At 38.8% G+C, this 17436-nt stretch overlaps 1 protein-coding gene across 1 annotated transcript in view; it reads right to left on the bottom strand.

Annotated features, from left to right (window-relative positions):
* Positions 1 to 675: 675 nt before the first annotated feature.
* Positions 676 to 17436, bottom strand: part of LOC108678373 (dynein regulatory complex protein 11-like) — a 20010-nt gene continuing 3249 nt past the window's right edge. Inside the window, exons 4-20 of the mRNA XM_047884059.1 lie at positions 15921 to 16058; positions 15008 to 15175; positions 14421 to 14570; positions 13652 to 13857; positions 12388 to 12514; positions 10694 to 10817; positions 10003 to 10148; positions 9031 to 9169; positions 7424 to 7579; positions 6132 to 6256; positions 5257 to 5283; positions 4663 to 4728; positions 4281 to 4412; positions 2995 to 3096; positions 2320 to 2403; positions 1899 to 1993; positions 676 to 893 (exon numbers count right to left, since the gene is read on the bottom strand). Of these exons, the coding sequence (XP_047740015.1) occupies positions 740 to 893; positions 1899 to 1993; positions 2320 to 2403; positions 2995 to 3096; positions 4281 to 4412; positions 4663 to 4728; positions 5257 to 5283; positions 6132 to 6256; positions 7424 to 7579; positions 9031 to 9169; positions 10003 to 10148; positions 10694 to 10817; positions 12388 to 12514; positions 13652 to 13857; positions 14421 to 14570; positions 15008 to 15175; positions 15921 to 16058 (2139 nt within the window). The 3' untranslated portion in view covers positions 676 to 739. The remainder of the gene's footprint in view (positions 894 to 1898; positions 1994 to 2319; positions 2404 to 2994; positions 3097 to 4280; positions 4413 to 4662; positions 4729 to 5256; positions 5284 to 6131; positions 6257 to 7423; positions 7580 to 9030; positions 9170 to 10002; positions 10149 to 10693; positions 10818 to 12387; positions 12515 to 13651; positions 13858 to 14420; positions 14571 to 15007; positions 15176 to 15920; positions 16059 to 17436) is intronic.

Here is a 17436-nt window from a genome sequence, read left to right as displayed (position 1 = left end):
GCTATAAACTAAAAAAGCTGCGTTGTAACACATCCATGCGACAACATTTCTTCTCGCTTCGAGTCACCGACATGCGGAACAGCCTCCCCGATAGCATCGTTGAAGCTATGAGTATGATCACTCATTCAAGAACAGACTAGACGGAGCTATGCAGGAGCATATGCATGTTCAGTCTTAAAATGCCTAGCAAATTACGGACCAGGCAATAAGTCCAGCAGCTATCTCAATCAAGCGTCAGTTATGGAAAGATCGGGTTCCAAGGGCCGGATTTCTTGTGAATCGAGTCACGAAAAATTCAAGAATCGGCAACAGGCCATGGGCCTATTTCTTCAGTGCCGACACTTCTATTATATTCTATGAACAAGAATCGGCAACAGGCCATGGGCCTATTTCTTCAGTGCCGACACTTCTATTCTATTCTAAAATGAACAGTATCGTCAGTTGCAAGAGAGACCGCTGTTCCAGATGAATCCGCAAAAAAGCCAGAAGTTGAAAGTTTAATTATTCTTTCTTACATTTTTCTCTCATTTGAGAAGAGAAAAAATTTCTCTCGACATTTCTCTCACTCTCTCTCGCTGCTCTTTAGTAGACATCATTATTATTTTCTCATAATGAATCCACGGACAGCTTTCACATCCTATCACATGGATGTCCTATCCAGTCCATCATTAGTTTTTCTGTTTTGTACTATTATTTATTCTTTGTCGTTTGACGAGTTACAATTGAAGAAGAAACAACATTATTTCTTCTTTTTGGCAGGTTTGGAGCGGCCTTTACCACTCTTATCTGTAGATTTCTTCTCCTTGAGTAGCTTGAGTTCCTCGTGCAGCTTAGCGCGTCTTTTCATGAGTGGTGTCTTGAGGAACCACGCGGCCATCGCCTCTTCTTCCTCCCTGGAATAAAAAAAAACGTCATTCCACTGAGATCGGCAAAGGTATAGCGTATAGATGGGTTTATGCATAGGCGTGTTTAGTGTATAGGTTCACTACAAGAGCCTCAAGAGGTTACATGCATTTAGGCTTCGTCCTCCCCACAAGCTCAAAATAATGTCAGTGTACGAGATCGGTACTACGGGTTTAGGGTTAGGCGAGTATAAGTATAGGAGAGTAACGGTATATTCAGGCATAGTTATACATAGTATAGACTGGTAAAGGTATAGGCATGTAAAAGCATAGGCGGGTAATGATATAGCAGAGTAACGGATATTCCTGTATAGGCATAGACAGGCAAAGGTATAGGCACGTTTATGCTCATCCCGAAAGGTTCCATTGAACCTTCCTCCTGCGTCTACGATCACAAACATTGTCTGCACATTGAGACCGATGTAAGTCTCTAATATTCCGATCGAAGTCTTACTCAAAGATTTGAATGTATCGGTTATCGTACAACATCTTCGTATACTCAGAAACTATTGAGACAATTTATAATTTTGAATGGAATTTAAAATTACACGAAATGGCATTGCTTGGCCATTTCTTGTTGAATAGAACTCGCGCGCTCTGGTTTATTTAGCCGAAGACTACAAGTTTCCCGTCAACATCAAGGTATTTGATGTTAATGGAGTGTTTTTTAGCGAATTTTCTCATTTATGGAAAATATGCACTATTGTGCTCGCCATGTCCGTCTGTCCGTCTATCCGTCTATCCGTCCGTCTGTCTGTCCGTCCGTGACTTCACGTTTTCGTCGACGAGAAAATGCGCTCTCTGTCTCTCACTGCAGTGAGTACTGAGTTACATTTTTTACAATAACACGTTAAAAGGAAGTGATAACGTTAAAAGAAATTGCATAACATGCATCTATGACCATAATCAGCGAGTATTAATGTAATAAGTAAATTTCGTTGATCTTTTGAATTTTTTCACGTATTCAAAGTCGCAAGGTAAATTCATTGTTCATGCCTGTAGAGCGGTTCTTGCTTGGCGAGATACGGGATGAAGTCTTGAATGAGAACTGCTGATTTCTCCGTGGCTATCTTCTTCTTCAAAGAAACGACCTGTGGAAAAAATTATATTCTATTGATCAAATCCATTTTACCAGAGCTAGAAGCCCAATTAAATTAGTTACTAGGCTCATGCAGGTTAATTCTATTATCAATACTTGATAGAAACGTATACTCAGCAGGAATGATTGTGCAATATTGTCCAATAAGTGACGCACTTTCTTACCGGCCTCACGAACAGCGAGCGGACGTAGCACCAATGCGCCCTCTCGCTGGGCCAAAATGGGCCAGGATATCCCACAAAGTAGAGCGAAAAGGGCATTGAAATTTAAACTAAACCTCATTCATTATTCAGAGTGTAAAGATGTTGTGTTGATTACCTGCTTTGTCACAAGGCAGATTTGACCGGCAGTGAAGCCGTCGCTGATCCTGGCCAAGCAACTTATGTCTTGTGCAGAGCTCATCTGCACAACCGAACAATGCAACCATGAATGCAATGTAGAAGGACAAAATGCCGCGTAAAGAGGATAAATTGCTGCCTAATAAGTTCACGTAATTGGAATATTAGGGCTTCAACGAAACAAAGGGTTGAAAAACCTTGGGTTGAACGTAACAGAGAGATCAATAAAACATGGGATCACACTATATAATTGACGAAAAAGTGGAAAAAATCCGCATTAACTCTATCAATGTAAGATGAAATAGATTATATGTACGAGAGAGAAATAATCGAAATTGGTATAGCGACATACAAGTAGGATGAAACAAATTATAAATGACTATTGACAACTAGAATAATTGCGATTACAGGCAGCTAGGTAACTTAAGACGATTAACCATCAAAAACTGACATAAAAATGCACAAGTAGGACAACACTTTCGAACTAATAGTTCAACCATGTTGGTGACAAACAAGTAAAATAATTAACCTTAAATACAAAATAATAACATTATTTGATTAATGCTAGTAATTAACGTTACAGTAAATACAAAGATAATAACATAATTTGATTAATGCTATAAAAAAGGAATAAATGCATTTGGTTTTGACGCACAGGCGCTCCATGATGCAGAAGCTGGTGCCCCCAGAGTGCAGCGCGAGCGCTGAACGAGGGGCGTGGGCAAAGCAAAATCTTCTGGTACACCGACGTCAGGTTCTGGTGAGGATGTGCCAGTGAATTAGCGCCCTGTGGCTGCAGGGGGGCCATTTATCTGATGTGTGTTGTAAAATACCATGAAGCACTTCACCAGGCCTAATTAGATTGGTTAATATCGACCTCGCAAGTTACCTGTTAACTATTGCTTACGTTAGCAATAGAGAGTGCAAACGAACAGACGAAGTGAGCAATGAGGTTGCTTGAACATTTATTTAACTGAATTAATGACAATGAGGATACATGTGATTTTTAAAATGAAATAGACGTTGCCTAGAGACGATGATCTCTATGTGCAAGGCAAGCTGGAGATCTCAATGAATTTGAATACATAATGTATGTATTGGAAATATCTGCAATACTATAAAAAAAAGAGCCAATCAAATTCAAATAGTAAAATGGCTGATCCAGTAATTTGAAAAAATAAAATAAATAGTAAAATGGCTGAATGGCTAAATGATTTAATTAAGCAAAGTTTGGCTACGTTTACAGTTTGTTGTAGTTCTTCACACACAAAATGCCTGAAATAATCATGACAGAACGCCTAAAATAAGCATAGAATGGTTTGGCACATATATATGTCTGGCATGGTTTATTGAGGCAAAAAAACATGAGATATAGGGAAGGAATTTCAATACATAATTTAACAGCTTTGGCTGTCGCGATAAACAAGTGTTGGGAATAAGCGCGTAAGTACAGTTAGATCACAGCACCAAGGCAAGAATACAGACTTGTATAGAACGCAGTTCCATGAGACTGCTAATACAGACTTTTAGGTCACAGTTCCAAGCCGGGTAAAACAGACTTTTAGGTCGTAGTTGCAGGGCAGTTAATACAGACTTTTAGGTCGCTGTTGCAGGGCGTATAATACAGACTTTTAAGTCGCCGTTGCAGGCCGGGTAATACAAACTTTTAAGTCGCAGTTCCAGGGCGGGTAATACAGACCTTCAGGTCGCATTTCTAGGGCGGGTAATACAGACTTTTAGGCCGCAGTTCCAGTGCGCCTAATACAGACTTTTAGGTAGCAGTTCCAGGCGAGTATACAGACTTTTATGTCGCATTTGCAGGGCGGGTATACAGACTTTTATGTCGTTGTTCCAGTGCGCCTAATACAGATTTTTAGGTCGCAGTTCCAGGCTGGGTAATACAGACTTTTAGGTCGCAGTTGCAGGGTGGGTAATACAGACTTTTAAGTCGCAGTTCCATGGCGAGTTGGTGATGCCGATCAAGATGATTCTATCCTCAGGAGCAATCGCCTTCACGAGTCGCGGCAACTCCTTGCGCAGGCGACGAGGTTCAGATTTGTCCGTTTTCGGCACCTACTCGGATTTTATTTACACAATTAGCAAATTCGTTAATTTTGTGTCAATATAATTACGATGCAATACTCTATTACATGAACACCATATTGGCAAGTATCTAGCATTAATGTTTCAGATTGCATCCTTGTATGTATGTGGCAAAAAATAAAATTCGTACGTAAACAGCCCAGAATTTTGATGGGGCCTATGAAACTGCAAGGACAATTAAATATTTCTCGCAGCCGCCCCGATTGAAGAAAAAACTTACCTTCTTGAGGAAAGTTTTTTCTGCCTCGTCGACGAGGATAATTGTTGGCTGCATCAGCCTTCCCACCTAAGAAATATACAGTCGGCCATCAATGAGTAGTTCCATTATTAACGAACAATTCCGCATTTAACGTGATATTGTGTTTTCACTGCAACGATTCAGATTAAACTTTGAGTGACTATATGTGCCGTGCTGCTTGAAATGAATGTGAAACAATATGAACGCCAATCAAGGTGACTGAACGTCAAGCATGTGGCAAAAGATAAAATTCGTACGTAAACAGCCCAGAATTTTGATGGGGCCTATGAAACTACAAGGCCAATTAAACATTTCTCGCAATTGATTATTGATTATCAATTGATTATCAGCCCAGTCAACAATCAATCGTCAGCTATGGAAAGATCGGGTTCAAGAGGCCGGATCCCTTGTGAATCAAGCACGAAAAATTCAAGAATCGGCAACAGGCCATGGGCCTATTTCTTCAATGCCGACACTTCTATTCTATTATATTCTAATATGAATAGAAAGTAAATAGTGACTGATGAGCTAAGGAGAGTGTGAAGAATTCATGAGAAGCAACTGCTGCAGCAGCACCTTGAGCACCAGATGGAGCAGCAGTACCTTGAGCACCAATAATTGTTGACATTAATTGTTGACATTAGTTGTTGACATTAATTGTTGACATTAATTGTTGACATTAATTGTTGACATTAATTGTTGACATTAGTGGTTGACATTAATTGTTGACATTAATTGTTGATATTAATTGTTGACATTAATTGTTGACATTAATTGTTGACATTAGTTGTTGACATTATTTGTTGGCATTAATTGTTGACTTAAATTGTAGACATTAATTCATCAAGGGCGCTGATAAATCTACGATAGTCCGTTGGATTTTATACCGTGCCCTATTATTCCATCTTCCTAGGTAACAAAATCGATATTTTACGATAGGTCGTGAAAGTAAACATCGCTGTGAAACTGAATGGATGAAAATGAATGTTCTACTTGTGGCGTACGAACACAGTGTGATTGAATCTTTAGCTTGATTTATCATTTTATCTCGTTGCTTATCAACACGAAAGTTAATTCCCTGTGTATTTTGATCCATCATCTTATTCTTTGTCTTATCATCATGCAATGAAATTCAATTAAGATCTCGATTTGTTATATTACCTCGTAATTTATTATCAAAAATAAATAAACTCTTTATCACGATATTTCATCCTATCACACGGTTATTATCATGCAATATAAAATTATCTTTTCACCATGATTTATCATCTTATCCCATGACTTTTTATAATGCAATGAGATGTAATTTTCACCACGATTTAATATCTTATCCCATTACTTATTATAATGCAATGACATGTAATTTTCACTATGATTCATCATCTTATCTCGTATCTTTTATGATGCAATTAAATAAATGTATGACACTTACCTGTACCACGGCTACCAACAACAAGCACGCTGCGCACCACCGCCGCCGCCAGGCTCTCGTTCACGGCCCCGCCGCCGCCGCCGCCGCCGCCGCCGCCGCCGCCGCCGCTGTCTTCCTCCGCCAACTCGTGCAGTCGCTCCAGACCTGACACCGCAGCAAGGATGGTCACGTGTTAAACGCTGCAGTTCATCATAATGTTGTTAATTAAGTTAGTTTACTATCATTTAGTTGATTACATCAGTTCACCTTCATTCCGTTGATTATATTAGATTAATTACATACTTCATCATAAATTCACCGTTAATTACATTACTTCGTAATTTCATCGATTACATCGATTCGTCAACATTCAGTTAATTAAACTGGTTCATCATCATTATGTTGAAGGCATCATTTCATCATTATTCCATATAAAGCATCAAATCAGCTTCATTACATTAAACGCTCATGAGCATTATACCACGCAATTACATGGACGGTTAATCACCATTCATTTAAAATGCATGAGACCAAAAATATTTACAACATTGCGCCAGTTCATTTAGAATTTATTCAAGTAAATTATTTTATTGTCAGTCTATTGGAAGTATCAGTTCATCCTCATTGAATAGGTCAAGATAATCGATTAAAACGCACCAAGTTCATTATCTTTAAATTGCCAGTTTCTTATAATGAATAAAATCATTACAATTTCTATCAAAATCCCTAAAGCCCTTGCGGAAATGCGGACGTCAGGTCCAGAATAATAGTGACATTAAAACCGTGATTCATGAAAAATTTGATGACAATATTCGATCTCTTTAGAAACTGTTGTGCACAGCACGAGACAGAAGACGAGACGACGTACATAAGGGCAAGGAAAACGTACCGCGTTGTGCGTTACAGGGTGACGTACAGGGTGACACAAAAAAAACAGAGCTCACTAAAAGTCTTATAACTCCTGAAATTTTATTCAGTTTGAAACAAAAATTCTATGGAATTAACCCGGAAAGACTTTAGCCGAAAATATGTCTCAACTGCAAATGTCTTTTGCTCTGTAGTCCAAGGCATCTCGAAGCTCACACTTGGTAGACTCTTAGATCAATCCGTCTTCTTAATGAATCTGAAACAAATAACAGGATTACTTGAGTATTGTGGAAATTATTCAACTTTTTATGAGCTCTGTTTTTTTTGTGTCACCCTGTACCAACGGACATGACGACGTACCGAGTAGCATGGATCGCAAGACGTACCGAGGGGCAGAGCAGCGTACCGAGGGGCAGTGCGACGTACAGAGGGGTACTACAACGTACCGAGGGCAGTACGACGTACCGAGGGGCAGGGCGACGTACTCCACGAGGGTGTTGATGAAGTCCCCGTAGGAGGGGGCGGGCCAGCCAGTGAGGGCGAGGCTGCGGTGGCCCGCTGTGTTGGGGGCCGCGCTGAGAGCGTCCAGGCCGGGGTGCTGCTGCACGCTCCGCACGATGCCTGGCATGACAAAGGGTGAATGGGATGAATTGGGGGCCAATTGTGGTGCCAAATGTGAAAAATTTGCTGCCTTGAGATTCAATTACTTTGATTCCTTAAGGTGCTAAATGTGATGACTTTGATGTCTTGGGGGGCAATATAATATGACTTTGATTACTTGAGGTGCTAGATGTGATGAATTGGAGGCCTCGTGGAGCTAAATGTGATGACTTTGATGCCTTGGGGGTTGCTAAATGTGATAACTTAGATGCCTTGAGGGGCAATGACTTCGATGCCTAGCATGGGGTGCTAAATGTGATGGCTTTAATGCTTGAGGTGCTACGTAAATGTGATGACTTTGATGCCTCGAGATGATAGATGTGCTGACTTTGATTTCTTGGGGGTTCCTAAATGTGATAACTTAGATGCCTTGAGGTTCAACGACTTTGATTCCTCAAAGTGCTAAATGTGATGACTTCGATGCATAGGTGTGCTAAATGTGATAACTTAAATGCCTTGGGGTGCTAAATGTGATGGCTTTAATGCTTGAGTTTCTATATGCGATGACTTTGATGCCTTGAGGTGCTAAATGTGATGACTTTGATGCCATGTGCTGCTAAGTATGATCTATGGGGTGTCTTAGAATCGCATTGTGAGGTCCAGAGCATCTGATAATTATAAAAACACTATGGACCTCACCAACAGTAATACTTAGAGTGCTCAACCTGTGCGTATATTGTATTTGTTATCTGGATGCTTTAATTGTGAAGATGCATAGGATTACTTAAATGTTATTTTCATCATCAAATGCTGTTCTTCTAGCAGTTGCGCTGCAATCCATCACGTTGGCCTAATAACTATTTATGCGGATATATTTAACAACTTGCCGCTCATGATATAAACATTTTATAAATGCATGGTTCAAGGTAAACAGAAGTAAAATACTCAATGTTTCCCCGCCTTTTTTAAATTTTTAATTACGAACAAAAATGGCACAACAGTTGAAAGCTGGCAGGTCAATTAGCAATATTTACACTCTAAAAAGTTTTAATATACGATAGCGAATATTATTACCTTTAGCTATAACTGGGTAAACTAGCACTTATTAGGCTTTTTTTATTGCAGTAATTGTGTGAGAGGCACGATAGGTTCACATGATATTTAAAACTTATCGTGTTAAAAACTTAACGTGTTAAAAAGGTTTCGGTTAAAAACTCACCGTGTTAAAAACTTATCGTGGTAAAAACTCACCGTGTTAAAAACTTACCGTGTTAAAACTTATCGTGTTAAAACTTATCGTGTTATAACTTATCGTGTTAAAAACTTATCGTGTTAAAAACTTATCGCGTTAGAAACTTATCGTCTTAAAACTAATCGTGTTGAAAACTTATCCTATTAAAAACTTATCGTGTTAAAAACTTATCGGTAAAAACTTATTTATCACGATAAATTCTACAGATATTCCTCGTCACCATTGATGACAAGCTCTTCGTAGAGGGACTCGGTGGAGCGATCAGGCGTGAGGTCTTTCTCCCTCCTCCTCCTGCTCTTCTTTGCTCCTTTCTTCGTGCGCTTCTTCTTACGAGATCCTTTCTTCTCGCCTTCCACTTCCTTGTTAACAAAACCGCCGATATTTTATGTTAGGTCGTGAAAATAAACATCACTGTGAAACTGAAAAGATGAAAATCAATGTTCTAATTGTGAAAGTACATATTAATTTTACGTATATGAAATGGGTTTTGTCTCTCGGGATCAAATTTTGTCCGAATTTTTAAATTGAGAAATGAGTAAATATACAATGTGGTATAGATGATGGCTCCAACGTGCGTCATAGATACTTATCATTTCTGTAAGTGTATAAATAATATCTCAATATGGCTTAGAATTAAATATATTTTTGAGTCGGGGTATAATGTGTTGCCAGCAGAACAATTAAATGGTAAAATCTTGAGCTTTACAACATGATTATAAAGGTACGCATGAAATAAATTATCGTTATGATATTCTACAGGCTGTTTGGTGTCATCATAAAGTGTGTGGAAAAATTCTATATCTTAATTACTCATAGTAAAGAGAAGCCATGAATGCACAAGCGCCATTTTCATCATTTATTATAATTTTGCAATGAATATAAAAAATCACTAATTATAATTATTCGTGCTGTAAATATAACTTCTATCCAAGAAATTTGAGCAACTTGTATATCCATGGTTCTGACGCTAGAATAATAATCTCTTTGAGCTTTGTTTTATTGTTCACACAACAAAATATAACTTCGTGGCTAGAAATTTAAGCAGTTTTTATACTTACGCACGAATTTGACGCTAGAAAATCATCTCCTTAATATAGCTTTTCTTTATTGTTCACACAACAAAATATAACTTCGTTGCTGGAAATTCAAGCAGTTTGTATATTTATGCACAAATCTGACGCTAGAAAATCACCTCCTTGAGCTTCTGCAGCTGCACCCTGAGCACGGCGTCCACCTTGCTCCTGACGGCGACGCGTACGCCCTGCCGCTGCTGCTCCAGCACCAGCGCCCTCTGCACCTCCTCAGCCACGTCGCCTACAGCATCCGCCTGCCAAATGTCTGCCGCGGACACTCGTTTGGTTATAGTTTATACCATAATACAATACCATTATACAATACCATAATACAATAATATAATACAACATCAACATACATACTATAATTGAAGATAATACTATTTCTTTTTCCCATGATACAGGGCAATAATATTGTGTACAATGGGATTCGCCAACAGCGTCCGTCTACCAAATGTCTGCCGCGGACACTCGTTTCTTCATACCACAATAGAATACTATAATACAATAAATACCACAATACAATAGAATACAATAATACAATACTATAATACAGCACCAACATACAATACTATAATAAAAGATAACACTGTTGATTTTTGCCTTGATACAGGGCAATAATATTGTGTACAATGGGCGTCGGCTGCCACAAATCTGCCGCTGTAAGACGTTTCATTATATAATTAACAAAGAGCCACTGACTGTGCCTACAAAAAAAGTACCGAGGTAGTAGGCTTATTTTATTATGCTATATATACGTAAATAACGCGTCTAACTGGATTATTATATTATCTGCAGAAAAATACGTACCTCTGTAGGCAGCGCAGGCATCGCTGAGCTCGCGGGTGACGCAGGACTGACGCACCATCACAAGTTGCTCTTCTTCCTCATCGTCCTGGGGCTGCTGGGGCTTGTTGCTGTCACCTTCCGTCTCCTTATGCCCGCAGTCACGATGATGGAATAAGATTATTTATTACTTGAGTAAGACTGGCGTTTACAGTGACGCAATTACGATGTTAATATAAGATTATTTATTACTTGGGTAACACTGGCGTTTACAGTGACGCAATTACGATGATAATATAAGATTTAAGATAACAACTTGTGACACGATCACGATGGTAATATATGATTATTTATTACTTCATAAGACTGGCGTTTGCAGAAACAGAATCACGATGATAATATAAGATTATTTATTACTTGAGTAAGACTGGCTTTTACAGTGGCACAATCACTATGATAATATAAGATTATTTATTACTTGAGTAAGACTGTCGTTTACAGTGACTTTTGTATTCGCTTGGACAAAAAGCACAGACGTTGGCCCATCGGACATCTCTAGAGCAGACAAATTGTGTAGGTCATCTTGGGGAATTCTTCCAAAGAGATTTGATCGCTTCAAATAAAAAATTATTTATATTATATTTGTATATTGGTGTTTAGATTTCACGTAAAGTACATAGTTTGAATGGTTGTAACCTTTGTGAATGTTCAATGTAATAGTCACATACTAGATCATTAAACGACTCGAGGCTATCAATCAAATGATACTTCATGCTTTTTAATGTTTGTGTCAATATTTTTTTTTTAAACCGAGGCGATCAAATATAAACAAAATGATTCAAATGTGCGGGAATACAAATAGAAATTTATCTTTTTGAAGACGAATATTCAAGTCAGAGGAACAGAATATTTTCGTAGAGTTTACTTGACCGATAACATCCTGCGACCATGCAAGTGACAATTTAACCCTTTTACCGCCGTATGTCACTCTCCAGAACATAACTTTTAACGTAAATTATGCGTAAACTATTGACTATAGCAACCTGAAGACGTTTGTAAGCAAAAGAAAACATTTTAATGTTGTCATACGTGGCGGCAAGCATCAGTGCAAGTCATTTTGCGCTCACTAGAACGTATCTTTTTTGGGAAGTAGGCTTGTGACAATATTGCTCCGGTTCCTCGTGTCAGGCGGTAGTGGGTTAAGGAGCCATTATTCCCATCTTCAAATATGCAGACTGCGTTGAAATACGAAGGTTTAACTGAACTTGTATCGTACGATTTGAACGATATTCTATTTAATTGTATGAAACTGTAAAATAAAAAGGTTCCAGTTCCTAAATTGGATGCCTGTTACATGCAAAACTAAAGTGATAATTTGCGATAGCCAACATAATGCGTGGAGTGAGCAAATTTTTTCGACAGCGAAAGCAGCGTTTGATTATTCCCAATTAACAGACATCTGGCGTTGCCAATAATGTTAAATAAACGCTGTTCTAACGTTATTAGCCTGAATATGAGACAACGGTACACTTGGAGAAATTAATGAGACTTAATCCTAATTGCGACCTACTTCTTGCCCTTGTTTATGTCAACCAGACCCATTTTAACGCGGCAAACCGACGTATCAGTGCTACGTCCGCTCTCTGGATGAGAAAGCGCGTCACTATTTGGACAATATGACGCATAATTCCTGTGTGTAACCCCAACCCAGACCCCACCACGTCAAGCTGCTCCTCCTTGACGACCTCAGACCCCCGAGGGCGCAAGGGGTCTAAAACCCCGTCTATGGCTGCAGACCCGCCATCTTCTTCATCGGGGAACTCGGGGAATTTGCCCGTGTCACGTCTGGGGGCACGCCGGAAATTTTGTTGAGAAATATAAAAAATATATATTTGGTAGAAGTACGGTGTATTCTAGGCTATTTGCATTAAAGAGTGAAATTCCTATTATCAATTAAGATAATTTGGCCACATGATAAAGAGGTGTAATATGCAGGTATAGTGATTAACAGTTACGTAAAAGTATAAGCATCTATAATTGAGTGATATTTTTCAATAATTTGGTAGCATCAATTGACAAAATTGATTACGAGAAACCCGAAAATTAGGTTAGATAGAATATTGAATATAAATGATCGATACAAACTGTAGTTGATCCTTTAAACTGAAAGGAACTTATTTCATCGCGAGTGTTTAAAAAGTAGTCATGATTATTCGCTTTAAAAATTTGGAAACAGATTGTAGAACAAAACTCATTGACATTTTTTAATAAATAATTGAATTTTGATAACCTTATAATAAATAATATTTTAATTAATATTCTATTGTTTTTCGCTATTCTTAATGGACATAAATAATACCTGGCATATATGGAATTAAAATTAAAATTACTTCAAAATAAAATTATTTTTAGGACGAATTTGAACATTGCAGGAATGCGTCATTATTATATTTCTTATACGAATTTGCTGGACCCTGCTTCTATAGTTCGGCCAGGGATGGGGAAAGCTAAAAAGGAACAATGCTATAGTGCATCAGCAAAATACGTAAATAACGAAGCAATCATGTAGGTTGGGTTTTAGGTGAGAAAGTTGGGCAGGAGCGTTTAATGAAGATTCTCATTCAGTCGCATGGCGCACATGTAAGATTATTTTCAATATCTTGTACAATGGTTAGTAGAGAGACCCTGAATAACGTAGGAAGCTCTCGTTCGAAAACGTATATGAAGATAATCTGGGAGCAATTATAAGATCTTTTTGTTGTCTTAAGATACGTATGAAATATATTCACTCAAAATTAGAACGCACATACAAGAAGAAAGTTTCTTTTTTAGCATTTCTGCACAATTATTTTAACAGTTCTATCCACGGAAGCGAATGAAATTTTCATCAATTATTTAAAATATCACTAATCACTATGGTTTTGAAAAATACACATTCCTTTTGAAAGACTTAATGAAATACATTTAGCCAATAATTCTCACTTGACTTGGAAAATCCATTCTCTGAGGCTCTCCTCCAAGGCGTGCACCATCTGAGGACCTTCCTCAAACATTATCCTCCGACGTTCCTGATCCTTGACAGACTCAAGGTCCCGAAAAAGCTTCTTCTGATCCTTATACGCTGCCTCGCGAACCTCTTTGAGCTTTTCTTGTACTGCCGCAGCTTGAGCTGATCCTGCATCTGCCTCCTACATCCGCAGATATACGAATTTAGGTTTTTTTTATATTAAAGTTTACATTTCATAGGGAAATGTTGCGTTAATGCTTTTAGTTAATAAAGACCCAAGCTTAATTATGCATAAATTATCTTAATATATTGTATTTAAGTTTACAAGGTTTGTGGGATCATCTAAATTTAGAAGCAGATTTAACATTCCAAAATGACAGAATCGATCAGAGAAAACTATTCCACCGATAGCGAAGTTGAACGTCGGACGGATTAATAAAAGTTCTGGAACAGCAGGAACAGTCGAATGGATTTCTTTAACTTTATATCAGCTTTAAAAATTACCATACCCCGTGAGACCATATCAAAGCACCATGCCCAAGACTTCTCATATCACCATGCCCAGTAAGACCATGTCATATTACCATGCCCAGGTAGTCTCACATCACCATGCCCAGGAGGTCTCATATCACCATGCCCAGGAAGACCATGTCATATCACCATGCCCAGGAAGACCATGTCATATCACCATGCCCAGGAAGACCATGTCATATCACCATGCCCAGGAAGACCACGTCATATCACCATGCCCAGGAAGACCATCTCTTGTTGCTTCATCCTGGCGACGGCGGCGCGGGCGATGATGCCCCTGACGTGCGCTTGGATCAGCACCGCTGCGGCGTCGCGACTCAAGGGCTTCTCGGGCGCCCCTCGACCGCGCCCACGGTCGCGCTCCTGGTGAGGAGGTAGAGGGGTGAAGGGGGAGATAGTGAAGAGTGGTGACGTGCGTGCTAAAGCTCACCAAAGAGGAAAACAGTAACAAGAAATCATAAAGGGTGTGTTTAGAAACGTAATTATTTAATGACACGCTCCTGTTGAGGAGGAAACGGACTTAGAGGGAGAGGGGTGGGGAGATAGTGAAGAGTGGTGACGTGCGTGCTATAGCTCACCAAAGAGGAAAACAGTAACAAGTAAACATTGAGTGTGCGTTTAGAAACGTAATTATTTAGTGAGAAATATCTTGAACAATTGGGACAAGAGTGCGTGAAGCGAAACGTCACGCATCAAAATGTTTATCACAAGAAGTTTATCTCAAGTTTATCACTTCAAGGGATAATTTACACATACTTGAAGTTATAACTTCAGAAATATATTTCAGTAATTATCTTTACTTTTGATGTTGTGACGGCCTTGGCATGCAGGGCTCTGTTACGCGCTTGTCTCGCCCTCTCGTGCCGCTGCAGGATGGCGATAGCCTCAGCCACCGTCAGTAGAGCTTCTTCCTCCTCCACACTAGCCACGCCAGCCTCCTCCAGGCACCGGGCCATCAAGCGCTCCCTCTGCCACAATAAGGCCATAGAAATTGAGCCTCCTCCAGGCACCGGGCCATCAAGCGCTCCCTCTGCCACAATACGGCCATGGAAATTGAGCCTCCTCCAGGCACCGGGCCATCAAGCGCTCCTTCTGCCACAATACGGCCATAGAAATTGAGGGCTTCAAATGAAAACTAAATCCTGTAAGTGAACTTCCTATCACTAGATTCTGATCAAGTACGCTTTGTACTTTTTGATTTGATCTCATAAATTAATTGAATTTCTTTATAAAGACTCAGTTTACGAACTAATTTTGTCCTCTAATCCAAACGCTGCCTTTCAAATAAAAAAAAACGGTCGATGGATGCAGTTTGGACGACATAACATGCATGTTTTCACCGTTAGCACCTCTGCAGTTCACAAGATTTTCACAAAATTAGCCCTCCATTTCGTCTGGTTAATATTAATTAATGAATCAAATTTCCTCCATTCGAACAGCCTATGGATCGAAAAACAATTGCGATGCTAGATCCAAGGGTGCTGGCGCTACAGCGACCTCGTAAGTAGTTTAGAAAAGAAAAGAAACGAGACAGTGGACTGATTGAACCTGAGTAATAGAATATACTAGCCAAACACTATTTCCAACTAGAATGTTTATCAGCCTTCAAGAAAACCGGATTATAGGAATACGTTATTAAATTGCGCAACTTCTTATAATTCCTATATTAAGTTTGCAGAAAAATTCGCCTGAGGAGTATTTGAGAGCCCTCACCTCGAGCAGGAGCTGCTGTCTGTCCCTGACGAAGTATGTGGGCACCCGGACCAGCAACTGCTGGGGCTGCAGACGGAGCTTGATCATGAGGTGGTCAGCGTGCAGCGTGTCTCTCGCGTCCAAGGAACATAGTTCGTGCTGATGGAACAACGAGCATTTTTATACGCATAATTTAATTGAGAATTTAAGTAAGAGTTCTGGTCAGATCAATATCATTGCGTAATTAAAACAAAATTGTTGTATTTTTAGAAATCAAGTTGAAAAATCTGATGGATTTTTATGAAATTGGCGTAGGATATTCTTTTATAAAATTGGCGCAGGAATGATTGGATCAAATCGTTCAAATATTTTCGCACTTATTCACCCTCTGCACGAACAAAGAGTGGATACGCTCTTTGGCGGGGTTAAACTTTGACAGCACGTGATCATCCATAGACAAAAATAATATGCGTTTAAAAATTACTTTTTAAAGACAACACTTCTGAACAATCCAGTGTCTTGGATGTTACACATGTACAACGAATTTCTAATTTTATTTTCAAATATTAAAAAAATTAATTTTCAAAATTTTTTTATGATATCAAAATTTTGTAAATTTTCAAAATTATTTATTCTGTCAATTGATTCATGCATTGTCTCTGACTTTATGCAATTGTGCAAAATTTCAGATCAATTGGACTGGTCAAATTGTGTCATATATGGATTAGAAGATTTGTAGGAGACGAAATTATTTTTTAATTTTTTCAATAATGAAAAAAAAATTAATTTATACAATTATTTATTCCATCAATTGGTTCATGCATTGTCTCCAACTTTACGCAAATGTGCCGAATTTCAAATCGATTGGACAGGTAGAAGTGTGTTAAATATCGATTATTAGATTTGTAGCAGACAGACAGACAGACAGACAGACAGACAGACAAACAAGAAGTGAAGGTAAAGAGAAGTGTTGTAATTAAGAGCATCGATAGCTGGACAAGTCTGACTCAAGCCTCCGAATGGAGGCAGAGAGTCCACAAAATTTAAATCTATATTGTTATTTAATGAATACGCAGTTCTAGCATTCGACCTGTAGCAGAATAATGGCGGTAAAAATATTTTAAAATGTTTATATTAAAAAAACTACAAAATCCTCTTCAGTATAAAACTCGCTAGAAGTAAAATTGTATGGAAACTATAAATTTTCGTACAGCGAAAATTAAAGACAATAAATGACAAGACTCGTTATTGGAAACAAGTTTTTTTGCGGACAGTTGATATCGTGTGTAACACGACAGTTGAATGGACAGTTGATATCGTGTGTAACATTTTAGCACGATCTATACTGGTAAATGGTGATTAAATGTTTACTATAGAATAGAAGTGTCGGCGTTGAAGACATAGGCCCATGGCCTGTTGCCGATTCTTGAACTTTTCGTGACTTGATTCACAAGGGATCCGGCCTTTGGAACCCGATCTTTCCATAACTGACGATTGATTGAGATAGCTGCTGGACTTATTGCCTGCTCCGTAATTT

This window comes from Hyalella azteca, unplaced genomic scaffold (assembly GCF_000764305.2).
Source record: "Hyalella azteca isolate HAZT.00-mixed unplaced genomic scaffold, Hazt_2.0.2 contig14447, whole genome shotgun sequence".
NCBI lineage: Eukaryota > Metazoa > Arthropoda > Malacostraca > Amphipoda > Hyalellidae > Hyalella > Hyalella azteca.
Note: the sequence above shows the minus strand (reverse complement) of the source record. Positions and strands in the feature narration are given on the sequence as shown.